General features: G+C 34.8%; 1 protein-coding gene across 1 annotated transcript in view; it reads right to left on the bottom strand.

Moving 5' to 3' along the window:
- GRIN2A (glutamate ionotropic receptor NMDA type subunit 2A) overlaps positions 1-21364 on the bottom strand; it is a 744878-nt gene that overhangs the window by 62419 nt on the left and 661095 nt on the right. The window contains exons 7-9 of the mRNA XM_053694267.1: positions 17737-17862; positions 2939-3168; positions 473-633 (exon numbers count right to left, since the gene is read on the bottom strand). Of these exons, the coding sequence (XP_053550242.1) occupies positions 473-633; positions 2939-3168; positions 17737-17862 (517 nt within the window). The remainder of the gene's footprint in view (positions 1-472; positions 634-2938; positions 3169-17736; positions 17863-21364) is intronic.

Raw genomic sequence — 21364 nt, 5'->3', positions numbered from 1 at the left:
GCGCCCCTTTATACCTTGGTCTAATATAAACAAAAAAGCATTTAAGAGACACATTTTACATGGTTGGAGCAGTGTTCTATCTAGAGGAATAAATTACATGTTTTACCTAGCAACAGCTGATGTAATAGGGGTTTGTAAACATGTTCCTATAGTGCATTATGTTAAAGGGGCATATTAGCCATTTGTATTTATGCATGATAAAGTAATCCCTGCATACAAAATACATTCATTCAAATAATTTCAAATGGTTATTTTGCTAGTAAAAATGCATTGCGCTCCTGTGGTGATCAAACAATAATTGTGGCGCGTGTTACAGGTGTAGATTTATAAAAAGCCTCACTGTATGAAGAGGAAAAAGTCAATTTCAGAGGCACATTACAGGAATAGCAAGCAAAGGAAATAATGACAATGCACTGCAGTGTCTGTACATCACGTAAGACATGAGGGGATTCAATAAACCAGCCACACTCACCCAGTCTTTAAGCTGAGCAGCGCATCCTGAACACCTTTTTGATTAAATTTCACCATATACTGATGCATGTCTGGGTAATTATTCCTAATATTCCTTTCTGTGCTTCCATTTGGGACTGTGCCAAACCGAAATGGAGGTGAATAATCATGTGGCCGTTGAAACTGAAAATAGAAACAAAACAATTTTTTTGTAAATAAAGGAAAAGATTTTAAATGATAAAAATACCTAGGCTTATCTAAGTCACAGACATAAATATATTATTCAGGTATTAAACTACAGGTAAATAAGTAATGGGAAACATTTGTAAAAATATATAATAGTAATAAGTTGTGCAGAGGAGAGCAAGCATATGTGCATATGCTCTAATCACTGACCATATCCTTATCTGCAGCAGAAAGTGGGTTTCCATGAGTGCAACTTTTACTACCTTTTTGATGGGGTTAAAATATAGTAAAACAAAACAAAGCAATTTGTGATTACATTAAAGGGACAGTCAAGTCCAAAATAAACTTTCATGATTCAAATAGGGCATGTCACTTTAAACAACTTAAAATTTATTTTTAGCACCAATTTTTCTTTTTTCTCTTGATATTCTTAGTTAAAAGCTAAACCTAGGTAGGCTCATATGCTAATTTCTTAGACCTTGAAGGCCGCCTCTAATCTGAATGCATTTTGACAGTTTTTTCACCATTAGAGGGCGTTAGTTCATGTGTGTCATATAGTTAACATTGAGCTCACGCACGTGAAGTTACCTAGGAGTCAGAACTGATTGGCTAAAATGCAAGTCTGGCAAAAGAACTGAAATAAGGGGGCAGTTTGCAGAGGATTAGATACAAGGTAATTACAGACGTAAAAAGTTTATTATTATAACTGTGCTGATTATGCAAAACTGGGGAATGGGTAATAAAGGGATTATCTATCTTTTTAAACAACTGACCCTTGACTGTCCCTTTAATATATACTGTATATATATATATATATATATATATATATATATATATATATATATATATATACAGGTAGCCCTCAGTTTACGCCGGGTTAGGTTCCAGAAGGAATGGTTGTAAATCGAAACCGTTGTAAATTGAAACCCAGTTTATAATGTAAGTCAATGGGAAGTGAGGGAGATAGGTTTCAGGCCCCTCTCAAAATTGTCATAAGTAACACCTAAGACATTATTTTTAAAGCTTTGAAATGAAGACTTTAAATGCTAAACAGCATTATAAACCAAATTAAATAATCACACAACACAGAATATATAATTAAACTAAGTTAAATGAACAAAAACATTTGCTAAACAGCATTATAAACCTAATTAAATAATTACACAACACAGACTTCGCTTGCATTTTTCTGCAAACAGTTCTTTCCATGCATTCCAATCTGGACTGATTTATAGACAGGAAGATCTTGTTCCTTTGAAATGTGCTCGATAGCTCAGGTCTGGTTAAACTGATTAATTTCAGCTTGCTTGGCTTTGCTGCAACACAAGTGGACAGCTCCACCTACTGGCTAGTTTAATAGATGCACTGCTTCTCAATGCTTTTCAATAGCAGCCACATGACTGGAAAAAAAGGTTGTTATTCTGAAACGGTGCAAATTGACCCGTTGTAAAACGAGGGCCACCTGTATATATATATATATATATATATATATATATATGTTGTATGTATATCTATATATAGTTTGAAATCCATTCATCCATAACAGAGCACTGCACTCACCGGATTTTCATTGAAATAAAATGTCCTTTATTAGATACAAAATTTAAAATATGAACATCCCCAAACGTTTCGGCACCCACTGGCACCTTGTTCACTGGGAGCTAAAGTGCAAAAAATGTTACCTATATTACCTATATGAGTCTGTGATTGGTTGACAGCTGTCATGTGACACAGGAGACAGGAAATTTTGAAATTCGCCAGAAAAAAAAAAATCTACTGCTCATTTTCAATTCAAAGTAGACATTACTGCAGTGCTTTGTTTTTATACATTTACTGATTGTGAAAAGTATCTATATTTAATAGTCCTTTAAACAAGTTTTGCTTTTGTGTAAATTCATGCTTGTCCCACATTCACTAGAGATCTCAATAAGCAAAATCTGTAACCAGAAAATGCTGAAAATCAAATGGCTGTTTTAGGCCATTTTCAGCCTTCCCAGGTCACTGATTTTGCTATATGGCCTATCTAAGAAGTGTGTGACAAAGGCTAATTGTTAAGCAAAAGCAAGATGGATTTAATGTCCCTTTAAATCTTATATGTAATTAGGGAGCATCTGAACTCCTCCCAGAAATGCCCAACTCCGCCCCTTTGTCATCCAGTCACTGTACCAGCACACCCCCTGTCAGCTAAACTTACTGCCCCTGTTCTAAGACAATTTAGTTTTAAAAATCCCTTTCTGTATCATACAAAATAAATAAATAATGTTTGTAAATTGTGTAAAATATCATTGTTAAATAAATGTACCTTTTTATCACTAAGCCCAGTGACTTGGTCAACAAATTCCTCTTGGATCATAAAAGCAGCCAGGTTGGCAGTATAACTTGCCAAAAATATTACAGCAAAAAAAGCCCAGATTGACACAATGATTTTACTGGTTGTTCCTTTGGGATTTTGCACAGGAACTGAATTATTGAAAACCAAACCCCACAGCAGCCAGACAGCTTTTCCTATAGTGAATGAAGGTCCATGTGGTTCTGTTGGAACAAAGAATATTTATCCTTAAAAATAAACATTTTCTATTGGGAACAGAATACATTAACTGTTCAAACTCAGAGATGTGCACAAATACAGTTACACTTGCATAGAGTTACCAGGTTTGTGTCTGTGAAGTGCAGCAGGAACATTGTTTCAAAATATATTTATTTAAGGAGACATTATTCTCAAAATGTATTTTTCCTATAAAGTACTAGATTACAATGGAGCACAAAATTATTAGAGCTATTGTGTGCTAGTATTGCTCAAGTTAAATCAATGGTGCTTTTATTTACGTGCTCATATTACGTTAGAAATATATTTTATTTCTCAAGCAAAAGTCTTGGGCACTAACATCTGGATGTCAGATAGTCTGGGTGTGCTAATTTCCTCCCATAGGCCTAGATTACAAGTGTAGCACTAACAGTTATGCACAAGCAATAACGGGTTTATTGCGGGTGTTTGTCGCTCATATTACAAGTTGAAAGTAAATTTGATCACGTTGGGTTAACGCGCTGGCTGGGTTAACAAGACCGCAGAGCTCTGGTTAACTGTTTCGTGAAACAAAAACGTGTCACAAAACACATAAAAAATACACTACAAAGTATAGTTACACTCATAATAACAATATCTAATATAAAAAATATTGCACAAAAAAGTTATCAAAAATATGAGGTCTCAGGTGTTAGAAAAAAAAAGTTACGTAAAGGGCTTTAACATAGAGATACATTCATATACAGGTCTAAATATGCATATATATATTTAGTTACACACACATAAATAAGTCCAGCACTCGCTCACAAGCTCACAGCTAAGAATATATATATATACACACATGTTTATATGTGTGTACATATGTATTTATGTATTTATATGTGCATATATATATTTACAGACATATATACACATACATACATATGTATAAATATATAAACATATATATAAGTGCATTGGAGCCTTTTGCAGAAACAAAAAAAACATATCTATACAATATTCATATTTAATAATCATTTTAACTATGTATTTTTTGTAAATATTTCACATTCAAATTAGAATATGTTCTATGTATTTTTAAATAGACATTCTTATATATATATATATATATATATATATATATATATATATATTGTACAAAAATTCCATATTATATATGTAGAAATATGTATTTATGAATTAATAGAAAATATTCTACCATGTGAAGAACAATGGAATTTAAAATATTTATATTTTCATTTCAGGTTAGCGCACTTGAGAATATGCAATCGTGTTTGCGAGCAAGTAGGGGGTTAGGTTTTTTTCCCCACTAGTTTTGGTCAATTGATGTGCAATATTCTGTTCGTCTTTTTACGCTCATCAGGTTAGCACGCAAGTGAAGCCAGTTTAGTTTCAACTTGTAATATGCGCACAACCCGACACAAGCAAAAAAGCTTACTTCTAGGGCAGTATAATAAAGCACCACCTGTTATCTGGCCCATAATAAGGTGAAGGTGTACTAACCTTCCGCTCATGTAGTGGAGTTGAGAAATAACTTTAAAACACTACACACATGCATATACACATATACATATATACATAAATATACATACACACAAACACACATACATACACACATGCATATACACATATACATATATACATAAATATACATACACACAAACACACATACATACACACATGCATATACACATATACATATATACATAAATATACATACACACAAACACACATACATACACACATGCATATACACATATACATATATACATAAATATACATACACACAAATACACATACAAACAAACATATAGTACTGGGCCCTGTTCTTTTTAATATTTTTATAAATGACTTGGAGCAAGGATTAAATAGCGACATCTCTATTTTTGCAGATGATACTAAGTTAAGTAAGGTCATTAGGTCAGAGCAGGATGAACTCTCTTTGCAAAGGGATTTGCTAAAATTAGAATTATGGGCAAGTGAATGGAAAATGAGATTTAATACAGAAAAATGTAAGGTTCTACATTTTGGAAGTAAAAATAAGCAGGCTATGTATTTTTTAAATGGGACAAGACTTAGCCAAACACAGGAGGAAAGGGATTTGGGAGTAGTAATAGATAACAAGCTAAAGATGAGTGCACAATGCAGGGCAGCGGCTTCAAAGGCTAATAAGATACTAGCATGTATTAAAAGAGGCATTGATTCAAGGGAGGAAAGCATAATTATGTCATTATATAAAGCCCTGGTAAGACCTCACCTTGAGTTTGGAGTGCAGTTCTGGGGACCGATTGCTAAAAAAGATATTGCAGAACTAGAAAAAGTTCAGAGAAGGGCCACAAAGCTAATAAGGGGATTGGAGAAATTAACCTATGAGGAGAGGATAGCCAAACTGGGTCTGTTCTCTTTAGAAAAAAGGCGCTTGAGAGGTGACATGATTACTTTATATAAATATATTCAAGGCCCATATACAGAGATGGCAGAAGCTCTTTTTATTCCAAGAAAATTGGTTCTGACAAGAGGTCATAATTTAAGGTTGGAGGAAAGGAGATTTAATCTCCTGCAACGGAAACGTTTTTTCACTGTAAGAGCAATAAAATTGTGGAACTCATTACCAAAGGAGGTAGTGAATGCCAATACCATAGATACATTTAAAAATAGTCTGGATACATTTCTGTATATAAACAAAATTCATGGATATGATTGCTAGTATTAAATGGGTCACATTTTAATGGGGTTATTTAAGCTTAACTGGAGCTTTTTGTAAGTATTTTAGATTTGTATAGGTTGAACTCGATGGACTTCAGTCTTTTTTCAACCTTATCTACTATGTTACTATGTTACACACACACATGTATGCACACAGACAAATACACACACAAAAAACATATACACACACAAATACAAATACATACAAACAGACATAAATATACATACACACAAACACACATACAAACAAACATAAATATACATACACACAAACACACATACAAACAAACATAAATATACATACACACAAACACACATACAAACATACATAAATATACATACACACAAACACACATACAAACAAACATAAATATACATACACACAAACACATATACAAACAAACATACATAAACACACACACACATGTATACACACAGACAAATACACACACAGAAAAACACATTCACCCACATACAAATACAAACACATACAAACACATGAATACACCCCCACACACACACACATACACACCCACACAAACAAATACACACACAAACACACACACAAGCACACACAAACACATACAAACACACACACAAACATAAAAATACAAAAACACACACATATACACACACATACAAACTCACACACATATACACACACATACAAACACACACACATACACAAACACACACATACACACTGTAAACACACTAGTAAACATTTTAACCATCCACTTAATTCTAAATTGTGCACTATTCTTAGTGCAGATCCGCACACAAAATAACACACCCAGCGTCATTGATTGCACGTTCTGCTTGTAAACTAGCCCAATCATTTTCCGACAATTGCGAAAGATAATTAAAATGAGTTGATGTTTACATTCATCCAAATCTAAATGCACATGCCTATTACAGACTATGGGGCTGAATTATCAAGCTCCAAATGCAGAGCTTGATGCCCCTGTTTTCGCGCGAGGCTTCAGGCTCGCCGGAAAAAGCAGATATGAAGCAGCCGTCTAGCGACCGCTGCTCCATAACTTGTCCACCTGCTCTGAGGCTGCGGACATCAATCCGCCCGATCCAATACGATCGGGCTGATTAACACCCCGTGCTAGCGGCCGTTTGGCTGCAATGCTGCAGGGGGCGGCATTGCACAAGCAGTTCACAATAACTGCTTGTGCAATGACATTTATCGATGTGCAGTGGACATGATACGCTACATTGTACCATGTCCGCTTGCACTTTAATAAATTGGTCCCTATGATTTCTGCTAGATCAAATAATGGAGTTGATGCCAATTGTGATGATCAACATCGGATCAATCACAATACAAACAATGTGGCCAATTTATCAAGCTTCATATGGCTCGCCGGAAACAAAGTTATGAAGCAGCAGTCTAAAGACCGCTGCTCTATAACCTGTCCTGTCTGAGGCGGCGGACAGAAATTAACCCGATCGAATACGATCAGGTTGATTGACACCCCCTGCTAGCGGTCGATTGGCCGCAAATCTGCAGGGGGTGGCATTGGAACTGCTGGAGCAATGCTAAATGCAAACAGTGTATGCTGTCGGCATTTATCGATGTGCGGCGGACATGATATGCTACATCGTATCATGTCCGTCCGCGCATTAATTAATTGACCCCAATATCGCCATTTTGGGAAAAGATTGTGGGCTATATTACAAGTGGAGCCCAAATTAATACAAGTGCACGCAATGGCATCTAATTATCAAGCCGTCAACCGCAAATATGTTGGAATTCCACAGCATATTTGTGGCGAGCCTGATTCCCCTTAGTTATCAAACCCTTCAGACGGGCAAAAGTAGAATTTTGTGACGTAACAAACGATCCGCCGGACTCAGTCCGACACAGATCGATGCTTACGTCATTACAGATGTTCTGAATGCAAATTCGGCACAATCTGACTACTTTTACTAGTTATCAAATTTCTACCAGGTACGCTCACCACTATTCCGGCCCAGCGTACCTGGTTTTCAATCCGCCGCCCTGGAGGTGGAGGATACCATAGCAATCAATGGGAGTCTGAAAGCAGCGAAAGCTCATGTTAGCTGCTGCCCGATATCCCATTGATTTCTATGGTAACGTTTACACCTAACACCCTAACATGTACCCCGAGTCTAAACACCCCTAATCTGCCCCCCCTACACCGCCACCACCTACATTATACTTATTAACCCCTAATCTGCCCCCCTACACCGCTGCTACCTACATTATACTTATTAACCCCTAATCTGCCCCCCGACAACGTCGCCACCTACATTATACTTATTAACCCCTAATCTGCCCCCCCACATCGCCACAACTACATTATATTTATTAACCCCTAATCTTCTGCCCCCTACACCGCCACCACCTACATTATACTTATTAACCCCTAATCTGCCCCCTACACCGCTGTTACCTACATTATACTTATTAACCCCTAATCTGACCACCCAGACAACGCCACCACCTACATTATACTTATTAACCCCTAATCTGCCCCCTGACAACGCCGCCACCTACATTATACTTATTAACCCCTAATCTGCCCCCTCCTACATCGCCGCAACTACATTATATTTATTAACCCCTAATCTTCCGCCCCCTACACCGCCACCACCTACATTATACTTATTAACTCCTAATCTGCCCCCCCTACACCGCCGCCACCTACCTACATTTATTAACCCCTAATGTGCCACCCCCAAAGTTGCTGCCACTATATTAAATTTATTAACCCCTAAACCTAAGTCTAACCCTAACCCTAATACCCCCTAACTTAAATATAAGTAATACCGCCGTTATGCAAGTCCCATTGAAAAGATAGGATAGGCAATTTACACGAAAGGGGATTTGCGGCAAATCGTGGAAAAAAAGTGAGCGGTGAGCCTGTACCTGCCAGACTCATAATACCAGTGGGCGTTAAAAAGCAGCATTGGGACCTCTCAACGCTGCTTTTTAAGGCTAACGCAAGACTCGTAATCTCGCTGATAGGATGGCTAAAAAGACAGAAAGTGTTACAGAGGTCTGAATGCAGGCGGAGGAGGGGGTGTCATAAAAATCATGATGGGGGTTTAGGAGACATAGGCAGATAGTGTCAGTAAAGGATAACAGACAGGGGAAATGTATGGTTATACACAAAGCATATACTGACATAATGTTATATATCAACATAGACTCAATATGAATAAAGATGGGAAATTAGGTACACAGGGGAATATAAGATAGTCAAAAAAGGAGAAAGGAAAGAAAGAAAAAAAAGGGAATAATAATAATAATAATGACAAAAGAGTAGACATAGGCTTACCTGCGTACCTATGCATAGAGAGGGTGGAATATACAATGTAATTGACTACATATAAGCATATACATATATACACACAGTTCCCATAGACCTTAAAGTAAAGACACTTTTCAGTGCTGTTTTTTTCTAACACCCCACACCTTCCACTTTTAACCCCTAAAAACTACTTTGTGCAGTTGTCTTTTTTATTAAAAAACATACTACTTTTTTAAATTAAAAACTACAAAGCTCTTAAATTTAGAGCCAATTGGGGGACATTTAGAACATTTTCTGAGCGCTAGTTGCTACTTGTAATAGCTGATTATTTATCGAGCTCCTGTTAATGGGCAAAATTGCCTGTTTACAGATGCACAATAAATTAGTGCTCCACTTGTAATCTAGCCCGATATTGGATATTTCACCCAAAAGATGCCTGCACTTAATTATCTTTGGTGATCCAAATCCACCCCACTACAAGTTATTGACTGAATATTTACAACAAAATGGACACAGGAATTTGCTAAATTCTCAACACCCATAGATTGATCGATAAAACACATTAGTCACTGAACTGCGCAAGATGGCGATGACCATGCAAAACAAATTGGATCTGTCCATGCAAAAATGGTGACGGCCCTTTCTGATGACAATCTACAGGGATGGAAAAAAACAGATGTACAGATTATTGCCAAACAATCATTATGACTATGATGAACAATTTATTGAAGGAAGCCTACAGTGATATTCACACCCACAAGACAAGCTACTGCTGTCTACACGCCAATTCATTTGTAGACTGTAAGCTCTTTGGACCAGGGCCTTCCCCCTCCTAGTGTAGTAATATATTTTATTTAGTTTGTTTTATGTATCTGTATTTATTTTTTACAAATTTACATTAAAGGGATACTAACCCCCAAAAAAGTCTTTAATAATACAGATAGAGTAGCAATTTTAAGCAACTTCTCTTGCTATCTTTATTTAAAAATCAGGAATGTAAAGATTAGGAGCCAGCCCCCTTTTGGTATAGAACCTGGGTTGCACTTAAGTTGCTGATTCGTGGCTAAATGTACCCACCAATCAGCAAGCGCTATCCAGGGTGCTGAACCAAAAAAGGGCCAGCTTCTATGCTTAGAAACCTGCTTTTTAAAATAAAGATACCAAGAGAACGATGAAAAATTGATAATGGGAGTAAATTAGAAAGTTGATTAAATGTACATGCTCTATCTGAATCATGAAAGAAAAAATGTGGGTTTAGTGTCCCTTATGAAACTAATGTCTAGAAAAAAACATTTCCAGCAACTTGACAACTTGAAAAATGACACAATCTAAAGAGATTGTTACCACCGTGACATCTGTGAGTTGAAAATTAAAGGGATATGAAACCCAAATTTTCTTCATTCACGATTCAGATAGAACGGCAATTTTAAGCAGATTTCTAATTTACTCCAATTATAAATTTTAAATTAGAACGTTGCTTAAATTGCTGCTCTGACTTATGAAAGAAAAAAATGTGGGTTTCATGTCCCTTTAAGATGCATTATAATCTCTGCATCTCATAACAATGAACTACTCAGTGCATAGAACAAATTTCATAAGAAAAACACCTTTAAAATGTTACAGAACAAACAATTATATTGTTAAATACCTTGCTCTATAAAACAAAAATAAATAAATAAATAAGACAATCTCTTCATCGTTCAAATAGTGAGATACAACCACAAGAGCAGACGCTTCACAAGGACAACAGAGGCTTTATCATTTCTAGGTGTAGGTGAAAAATCAGGGCTGCACTTCTTGATCGCTCCAGAATGCCCATAAGCGAGTCCTGCAAACCTTTTGTTTTACCTTTCTAGACTACTTTAACTTAATAAAGCAGAAATGCAAGTATTTCACAGTTACACACATTTACAGTTGTACATATTACACACAATTACAGTTACACATATTACACACATTTACAGTTACACATATTACACACATTTACAGTTACACACATTTACAGTTACACATATTACACACAATTACAGTTACACATATTACACACATTTACAGTTAGACATATTACACACAATTACACTCAGTTACACATATTACACACAATTACAGTTAAACACATTTACAGTTAGACATATCACACACAATTACAGTTACACATATTACACACATTTACAGTTAGACATATCACACACAATTACAGTACTACATATTACACACATTTACAGTTAAACACATTACAGTTACACATATTACACACATTTACAGTTAGACATATCACACACAATTACAGTACTACATATTACACACATTACAGTTACACATATTACACACATTACAGTTACACATATTACACACATTTACAGTTAGACATATCACACACAATTACAGTACTACATATTACACACATTTACAGTTACACACAATTACAGTTACACATATTACACACATTTACAGTTAGACATATCACACACAATTACAGTTACACATATTACACACATTTACAGTTAGACATATCACACACAATTACAGTTACACATATTACACACAATTACAGTTACACATATTACACACATTTACAGTTAGACATATTACACACATTTACAGTTACACATATTACACACATTTACAGTTAGACATATTACACACAATTACAGTTACACATATTACACACAATTACAGTCAGTTACACATATTACACACATTTACAGTTACACATATCACACACAATTACAGTTACACATATTACACACATTTACAGTTACACATATTACACACAATTACAGTTAGACATATTACACACATTTACAGTTACACATATTATACACATTTACAGTTAGACATATTACACACAATTACAGTTACACATATTACACACAATTACAGTCAGTTACACATATTACACACAATTACAGTTACACACATTTACAGTTACACATATCACACACAATTACAGTTACACATATTACACACATTTACAGTTACACATATTACGCACAATTACAGTTACACATATTACACACAATTACAGTACTACATATTACACACAATTACAGTTACACATATTACACACAATTACAGTTGCACATATTACACACAATTACAGTTACACATATTACACACAATTACAGTTAGACATATTACACACATTTACTGTTACACATATTACACACATTTACAGTTACACATATTACACACAATTACAGTTGCACATATTACACACAATTACAGTTACACATATTACACACATTTACAGTTACACACATTTACAGTTGTACATATTACACACAATTACAGTTACAAATATTACACACATTTACAGTTACACACATTACAGTTGCACATATTACACACAATAACAGTTACACATATTACACACATTTACAGTTGCACATATTACACACAATTACAGTTACACATATTACACACATTTACAGTTGCACATATTACACACAATTACAGTTACACATATTACACACATTTACAGTTACACATATTACACACAATTACAGTCAGTTACACATATTACACACAATTATAGTTACACACATTTACAGTTGCACATATTACACACAATTACAGTTACACATATTACACACATTAACAGTTAGACATATTACACACAATTACAGTTACACATATTACACACAATTACAGTACTACATATTACACACAATTACAGTTACACATATTACACACAATTACAGTCAGTTACACATATTACACACAATTACAGTTACACACATTTACAGTTACACATATTACACACAATTACAGTTACACAGATTACACACATTTACAGTTACACAGATTACACACATTTACAGTTACACATATTACACACATTTACAGTTACACACATTTACAGTTGCACATATTACACACAATTACAGTTACACATATTACACACAATTACAGTTACACAGATTACACACATTTACAGTTAGACATATTACACACATTTACTGTTACACATATTACACGCATTTACAGTTACACATATTACACACAATTACAGTTAGACATATTACACACATTTACAGTTACACATATTACACACATTTACAGTTAGACATATTACACACAATTACAGTTACACATATTACACACATTTACAGTTAGACATATTACACACAATTACAGTTACACATATTACACACATTTGCAGTTAGACATATTATACACAATTACAGTTACACATATTACACACAATTACAGTTACACAGATTACACACATTTGCAGTTACACATATTACACACAATTACAGTTACGCAGATTACACACATTTGCAGTTGCACATATTACACACAATTACAGTTGCACATATTACACACATTTACAGTTACACACATTTACAGTTGTACATATTACACACAATTACAGTTACACATATTACACACATTTACAGTTGTACATATTACACACAATTACAGTTACACATATTACACACATTTACAGTTGCACATATTACGCACATTTGCAGTTACACATATTTTACACATTTGCAGTTACACATATTACACACAATTACAGTCAGTTACACATATTACACACAATTACAGTTACAAATATTACACACATTTACAGTTACACACATTACAGTTGCACATATTACACACAATAACAGTTACACATATTACACACATTTACAGTTGCACATATTACACAGAATTACAGTGACACATATTACACACATTTACAGTTGCACATTTTACACACAATTACAGTGACACATATTACACACATTTACAGGTACACATATTACACACAATTACACTCAGTTACACATATTACACACAATTACAGTTACACACATTTACAGTTACACATATTACACACATTTACAGTTACACAGATTACACACAATTACAGTTACACACATTTACAGTTACGCACATTTACAGTTACACACATTTACAGTTACACATATTACACACAATTACAGTCAGTTACACATATTACACACAATTACAGTTACACACATTTACAGTTACACATATTACAGACAATTACAGTTACACACATTTACAGTTACACATATTACACACATTTACAGTTACACACATTTACAGTTACACACATTACACACAATTACAGTCAGTTACACATATTACACACAATTACAGTTACACATATTACACACATTTACAGTTGCACATATTACACACATTTACAGTTACACACAATTACAGTTACACACATTTACAGTTACACATATTACACACAATTACAGTCAGTTACACATATTACACACAATTACAGTTGCACATATTACACACATTTACAGTTGCACATATTATACACATTTACAGTTACACACATTTACAGTTGCACATATTACACACAATTACAGTTACACATATTACACACAATTATAGTTACACACATTTACAGTTGCACATACTACACACATTTACAGTTACACATATTACACACATTTACATAAACTACTTTGCTAGCGTATTCCTTGTGTGTTTGTGTTGCGCTTTTAATTATTGTTTTTCCATGTTGTTAGACATTCTTGGTTCAGGTGCGAGATTTATGTATTAGGCGCTACAAATAACTATAGATGTTAATGCCACTAGATGCATTTTATGTTCTAAGAATTAGAAGTGGTTCAGTTTTCATAGCTAAATTACATGAAAAGTGGGCAAAAGAAGTAATGAAAATATATTGCAATGTTGCTTCCTCATGCATAACTAAACAGTGTACCGTATTTAAAAACCTCTTGCTGTTTACTCGCCTTAATGCATTGCTGTATGTATTTTTAAGAGTTTTGCATTAGTTACTTACAGTGATCAGGAATCGAAGCTAATGCAAAGGTTAGATAATATACATTTCTTGTGTAATTTCATTCCATAAGCAGAAATGTGTTTTTTTACTTCCATTTAAATATATTTATATGAAGTTGTTATAGAAATAAAAAAATATATTAACTTTTATCGGAGACACGGAGGAATAACTTGATATCATGTGTCACATCTTAATTAATGTAATTACTACAGTGAGACAGCACTTTTAAAAATAACTGCTTATTTTAACTATGCATTTATCTTCGAGCGGTTGTTTCAGACCCTATTATTTTCTGCCTTTCTCTATACTCCTTATGGTTCAGATGGAAGCTAATTTGCATTCTAACTGTGTTAGTGTGGGAGCTGCACCGCTGTATGTTACAATATAATAGTGTTTTGCTAACTTTGTGATGCTAGTATATCATTACTGAAATACAGGAGACTCCCCTAGATACCTGCTTCTGTAACAGGAAAGAATACATTGTGAAGAATATAAAATTGTAGTCTAAACAATGCATAATAACAGATATTCTACAGACTATGGGCTCCACGTACGAAGCAGCGAAAGCAGTTCCGGAGCTCTTGGGGGGCAGGCTCGCTCACTCACTCTCGGTGATTAACAGCCCCTTCAGTCGCACGAATTAGGGGGCGGGCATTACACACTGCGACGAGTGTGTAATGATACATATGGGCCAGTGGATCAATAGATCCGCTGCCCATGTGTAGCGAAGGCGGACGGACAGCTTTGCAAGTTGAGAAGCTGTCCGCCTGCATTTTAGTACATGGAGCCCTATGTATTATGCCTTAGTATTCATATTGATATGAAGTGAATGCAGGCTAAAATATATATAAAGGAGAATGGTAATTCCTATCTCAAAAACAGAAATATCTTCTATTGCACACAAATGGCCAGATTACAAGTGGAGCGGTACTTAAGGCTCCTGCTCGAGTGTTAACTCTGCTAGAAGTAAGCATTTTGCCTGTGCAGAGTAGCGCTTGTATTACAAGTTGAAAGTAAAAAGTTTTCGATTGCGCGCTAACCCGACGTGCGTAAAAAGCCAAACTTTGAATATCGTGCCTAAACATGATCACATAACAATACACACGGTCAAGCAATACATTTCCTGAGAAAACAAAAAATCACTCATTTGGGTATTATTATGGAAGAATGAAATACATTAATTTGCTTTGGTAGCGCATTTATATAAATTAGGGGTAGTGATGATCTGAGTACATTATTATCTGTAAATTACTGACTGTCAATAAATTTGTTATTGAAATAACCCAACCATGTTTTATTTCAAAGTTATATTTAGATATATAGCTAAATACTGTGTCAATTCCATAATAGCTTGTGAATATAAGTTTTTAATGGAAGCATATAATAAAAAAAATGAAAACCTGTTTTGCCCGTGTTTATATTGAAATAACCCAAATATATATATATATATATATATATATATATATATATATATATATATATATATATATATATATATATATAATGTGCAGGTCTAATACACAAAAAGGAAAGCCTCTTTATTTTTTTATTTTATTTTCATATTTGTCTCTGTTATTTATCTGAATGACTCTTCCACAGAGATCTCTAAATGTGACTTTTGTTTGTGTGTAGTCATCATTGAGCATAGGTGATGAAGACATATAAGGAACATGAACAAAACCTCTATGTATGAATCTCTCTTACTATAAATTGTATACTACAAAAATATACCTATCTTACAAATTTACTAAACTATTAACAATGAAGATGAGCCAAAGCGCTTTTGGACATATGTATTTGGCCAATAAGTTTGACTGGGAATGGTCAGTTAGAAGGAAGAATGGATTAGGTGATTGATCAAAAGTTTAAATGTACAGGACCAATTATCCCAATGATTTACAACAGAGCCTTGGTATTGACAAGTTCACTGAGGGACACAGATTTCAAACTTAAACTGACATGACTCTCTAAGAAAAAAGAAAAAGAAAAAGATAAACCAATTTACTTCTATTTTCAAATTTCCTTTTTTAGGGGGATCATTTTTGAAACTTCTTTCCATGAGAGCATGCTTAGGTAGGCTCAGGAGCATGCATGTTACTTGAGCACATTGAGTTCCATGTAATAAGCAATGTATGCTGCTTTTGAGCCATTGTGGGACACACGTGCACTTGCGAGCCTGCTTCCCACAATGAAAGCAGCAGCGCTAATCAGAACACACTCGCTGAGGGTGATTGACAGGCCCTTCACTAGTGCAAATCGTCATGTGAGAAAAGGGGACTGCATTACACACTCAATCAAGTAATTAATGGGATATACGAGCAGCGGACCTACAGGGTCTGCTGCCCTTTCGTTATAAAGTCGTGTGGAGAGGTCCTTAGTACACAGAGGCCCTATGTGTAGCATTGTTACAAACATTGTTGCAAACACTGCTACCGTATAGTGCTGAAGACATGTGCACACTCTTGAGCGTAACTCAGTATTCTCTCATGGAAAAGGAACTAAGTGTCCCCAAAAGAGAAAAAAGGTCAATATCATAACACAAGCAATTTGGAAAGTTTTTTGTATCATTATTATTATTTTTTGCTAGAGCTGAATCATAAAAATGTAATTTTGACTCCCCTGTCCCTTTAACAATTTAATCACAATGCACCAATGCTACCTCTAGCAGGCCATTGCCAAGCCATGCAACATACAATAGACACCATAGATTAACATGAATAGACTCAAGTGATTGTAGGACTTCTAAATATAATTTAAATTTCAACATAATGTTTTTAAAATGTAAATCTTACCTTTCCCTCTTGCTATATTCCTGTTATATCCTACGGGACTAAAGTACTCAAATATAAAAACAGCCACGGCCGACACAATGAGAAGCATCACAAACATCATCACCCAGACAGAAGCACTAAACGGTTCTGGAACAGAAATGGAAACAGAAAAACAGACAAAATTCATTAAACTGACAGCTGAAGATATACATAGGTTCATTAATGCCAAGTGAAGTGTTGCAGACATCCAGTATATATAAATGTCGGGTATACATCTGTTATCTAATGAAATTACAACCCACTCTCTATAGTCTATTTAAAGACAACTGCAATTTCAGTAGACATTCAGGGCTAGTTACAAGTGCAGCGCTATTTATCATTTCCGCTCATGTGCTAACTGTGCTTAACTGCTGCTTGTGCACATCAGTTTTCAAGCATGTTACAAGTTGAAAGTAGAACATTTTTGCTCGCTCGTTAACTTAAAGGGACATAATACTCATATGCTAAATCACTTGAAACTGATGCAGTATAACTGTAAAAAGCTGACAGGAAAATATCACCTGAGCATCTCTATGTAAAAAAAGAAGATATTTTACCTCACAATCTCCTCAGCTCAGCAGAGTAAGTGCAATGTAAAAAGTTATACTCAGCTGCTCCCAGCTGCAGGTAAAAAAAAATTAAAAAATGAAGAAAACAGCAGCCAATCAGAATCAGCAGTGCTAAGGTCATGAACTCTTACTGTGAACTCATGAGATTTGACTTAACTCTCATGAGATTTCATAGTAAGCTTCCTTTACCTGATTGGTGAAATAATATGAGAGTGCACGAGGCTCATCCTTTCAGCTGTCCCAGGACAGACACACTAAAATGCTGCTTAGAAATCCTTTACAATGGGATGTGGCTACTGAGGAACTTTTGAAGTAAAATATCTTTCTTTTTTACATAGAGATGTTCAGGTGATATTTTCTAGTCAGCTTTTTACAGCTATGCTGCAGCACTTTCAAGTGTTTAAACATTTGGGTATCATGGTCCTTTAAAAGCCAGTTACAATATTCTGACCGTGTTAAAGTATTCTCCCATAGACATCAATGGAGCGCGAAAAGTGGAAAACACCCAACAAGTATGGTATTTTTATATGAAAAAAAGAAAAGGACACTCATTTGCATATTGTTATGTCATTTTTATGATATTTTAAGGTTTTGTATAATATACTAAAACTATTGTGTTCTGATAAGAGCCCCATTAAAATAATAATAAAAAAAATAAATCTGATATATATACTTGCAGGAAGATTAGCACTCACACTTCCAAACTAGTAGCCAGGGTGTCAGGAACAGAAGTATCATAGCTAACGTAGTGGATCCGCACTCACTGGACTTTCAAAAATAGTGCAATTTATTGTGACGTTTCAGGGATCAAACCGCCCTCTTCATCAGATTATCTTTTATGTTACTTCCTGGGGTAGGGGTCATTGGCTATATAAATTCACTGTATTGCTCACTCTTGTTTGGTCTGATGAAGGGGACGGTTTGATCCACCAAATGTCACAATAAATTGCACTATTTTTGAAACTCCAGTGAGTGCGGATCTACTACTTTACCTATATATATATATATATATATATATATATATATATATATATACACACACACATATATATATATATATATATATATATATATACACACACATATATATATATATATATATATATATATATACATACAATTTTTAGATTAATTTAAATAGGTGATTCTCTAAGTAGTTCCCAAACTTCAAATTGATTTTAAAACAATCCCTTAGGGGCCACATATTACTGATTAGGTGTCTTATAGAATCTTGCCAGACCAAAGAGCTTTAAAGAAGTGGACCCTCTCTCTCTCCTTCTTGCTCTCTTTCTCTCCCTCACTATCTCTCTCTCTCTCCTCTCTCTCTCTCTCCTCTCTCTCTCTCTCTCTCTCTCTCTCTCCCTCTCTCTCTCTCTCATATAATCTAGCTAAAGCAAAGAGCTTTAAAGAAGTGGACCCTCCCTCACTCTCTCTCTCATTCATTCTCTCTTTCTCTCCCTCTTTCTCCCCCTCTCTATTTCTCTCTTTCTCTCTCTCCTTTTTTCTTTCTTTATTTCTTTCTTGCTCCCTCTCTCTCTCTCTCTCCTTCTTTCTTTCTCTCTCTTTCACACACTTTCTCTCTTTCTGTCTCTCTCTCCCTCTTTCCCTCTCTATTTTTCTTTCCCTCTCTCCCCCCACATTTTTCTATGTTGTTTTATGTGCACACCGTTATCTACCTTCTCTCTCCATTCTGTCCCTTATTAACCCACCGTTGACCTAAGATTCCAGGGCAAATTGACTTTAAAGCAATCCCAGAGGGGACAAATATTACTGACCAGGTGTCTTATAGAATCTCGCTAGACCAGAGAGCTTCAAAGAATTGGACCCTCTCTCCCTCTCTCTCTCCCTCTCTTTTCTCTATTTCTTTTTCTCTCACTCTCTCCTTCACTCGTTTCTTTCTCTCTCTCTCCCTCTCTCTCCTTATTTCTCTCTCTCTCTCTTTGTTTCTTTCTAGCGTGATACAGATTGGTAAATACTGGGCTGCTGGATGCTGAGAATTAGGAGTGCATCAATGATAACCTGTTACCTGAGTAGTTGTAAGAAGCCCTGGGCACTCTCCTAGAAACAGCTATAACTGCTATGTGTATAGGAAATAAAGTTATAATATATAAATAAGTATCCAGAACAATTGGGTTTCTTTTAAAAGGACTTTTTTAAAAAGCTTAATAAAATGCTTGCCTCTCATGTGTCTTAAAAATATAGATCAAAACTCTATAAAACTAAAGGATCGAGTCTCATTAGTAAGCTTAACTTCAAAGATAAACATCCATTGGTAGTCTGAAGTGAAATACCGTTACTGCATGTTTGAACTTGGAATTAAATAAAAAAGGTATGAGGATATTAACATTTGGCAGTATTGGAACATTAGATTAACACATAATACATAACCTAAGTTATGATCTGAAGTTCTATAAGGGACCAGACCTCATACTAATTAAAGCAAAAGAGAGAGGCCTTTAAACCAAAATAATCATTTTTTTTTTATTTCTGATGTATTTGTTACAAAATTTTACATTTATAAGAAAATAGGAAAGAGTAAATATTGTAATTTGTTATATATATTTTAGATATCTCACTCATGAGACCCCCCAATTATTAAAGGAAAATTGATACAAAAATGACGTTGTAATTCCTTATAGCAGATCACTTTTGCCTGGTTGCCCTTTTCTTACTGTGTGTTTCACCCCCACAAATTTGTTTGGTGTCTACCTGTGTATGCTTCCACCAATTGGCCCTCTGTGGGGGTTGAACCCTTAACAAGCAAAGGAAGCAAATAATTCCATGCTGCTCAAGAAGAATGTTTAATTTTTGCATTAACATTACCCTCTATTGCATTAAATTATCTTGATTTATATTTCCACAGGAAGTTTTGTTGAGGGAACAATAATAATATTTAATCTTCACTTTAAAGGTATAAGTAGAGTAATTCAGTAAATGAGGTTGGACACATAGTAGCATTATTATATTATTGTCTTGCTCTTCCTATGTTTCACAATAAAAAAAGAACATTCATGTTATTATCTCTCTAAATTATTGTGAAG

This window comes from Bombina bombina, chromosome 11 (assembly GCF_027579735.1).
Source record: "Bombina bombina isolate aBomBom1 chromosome 11, aBomBom1.pri, whole genome shotgun sequence".
Classification (NCBI taxonomy): domain Eukaryota; kingdom Metazoa; phylum Chordata; class Amphibia; order Anura; family Bombinatoridae; genus Bombina; species Bombina bombina.
Note: the sequence above shows the minus strand (reverse complement) of the source record. Positions and strands in the feature narration are given on the sequence as shown.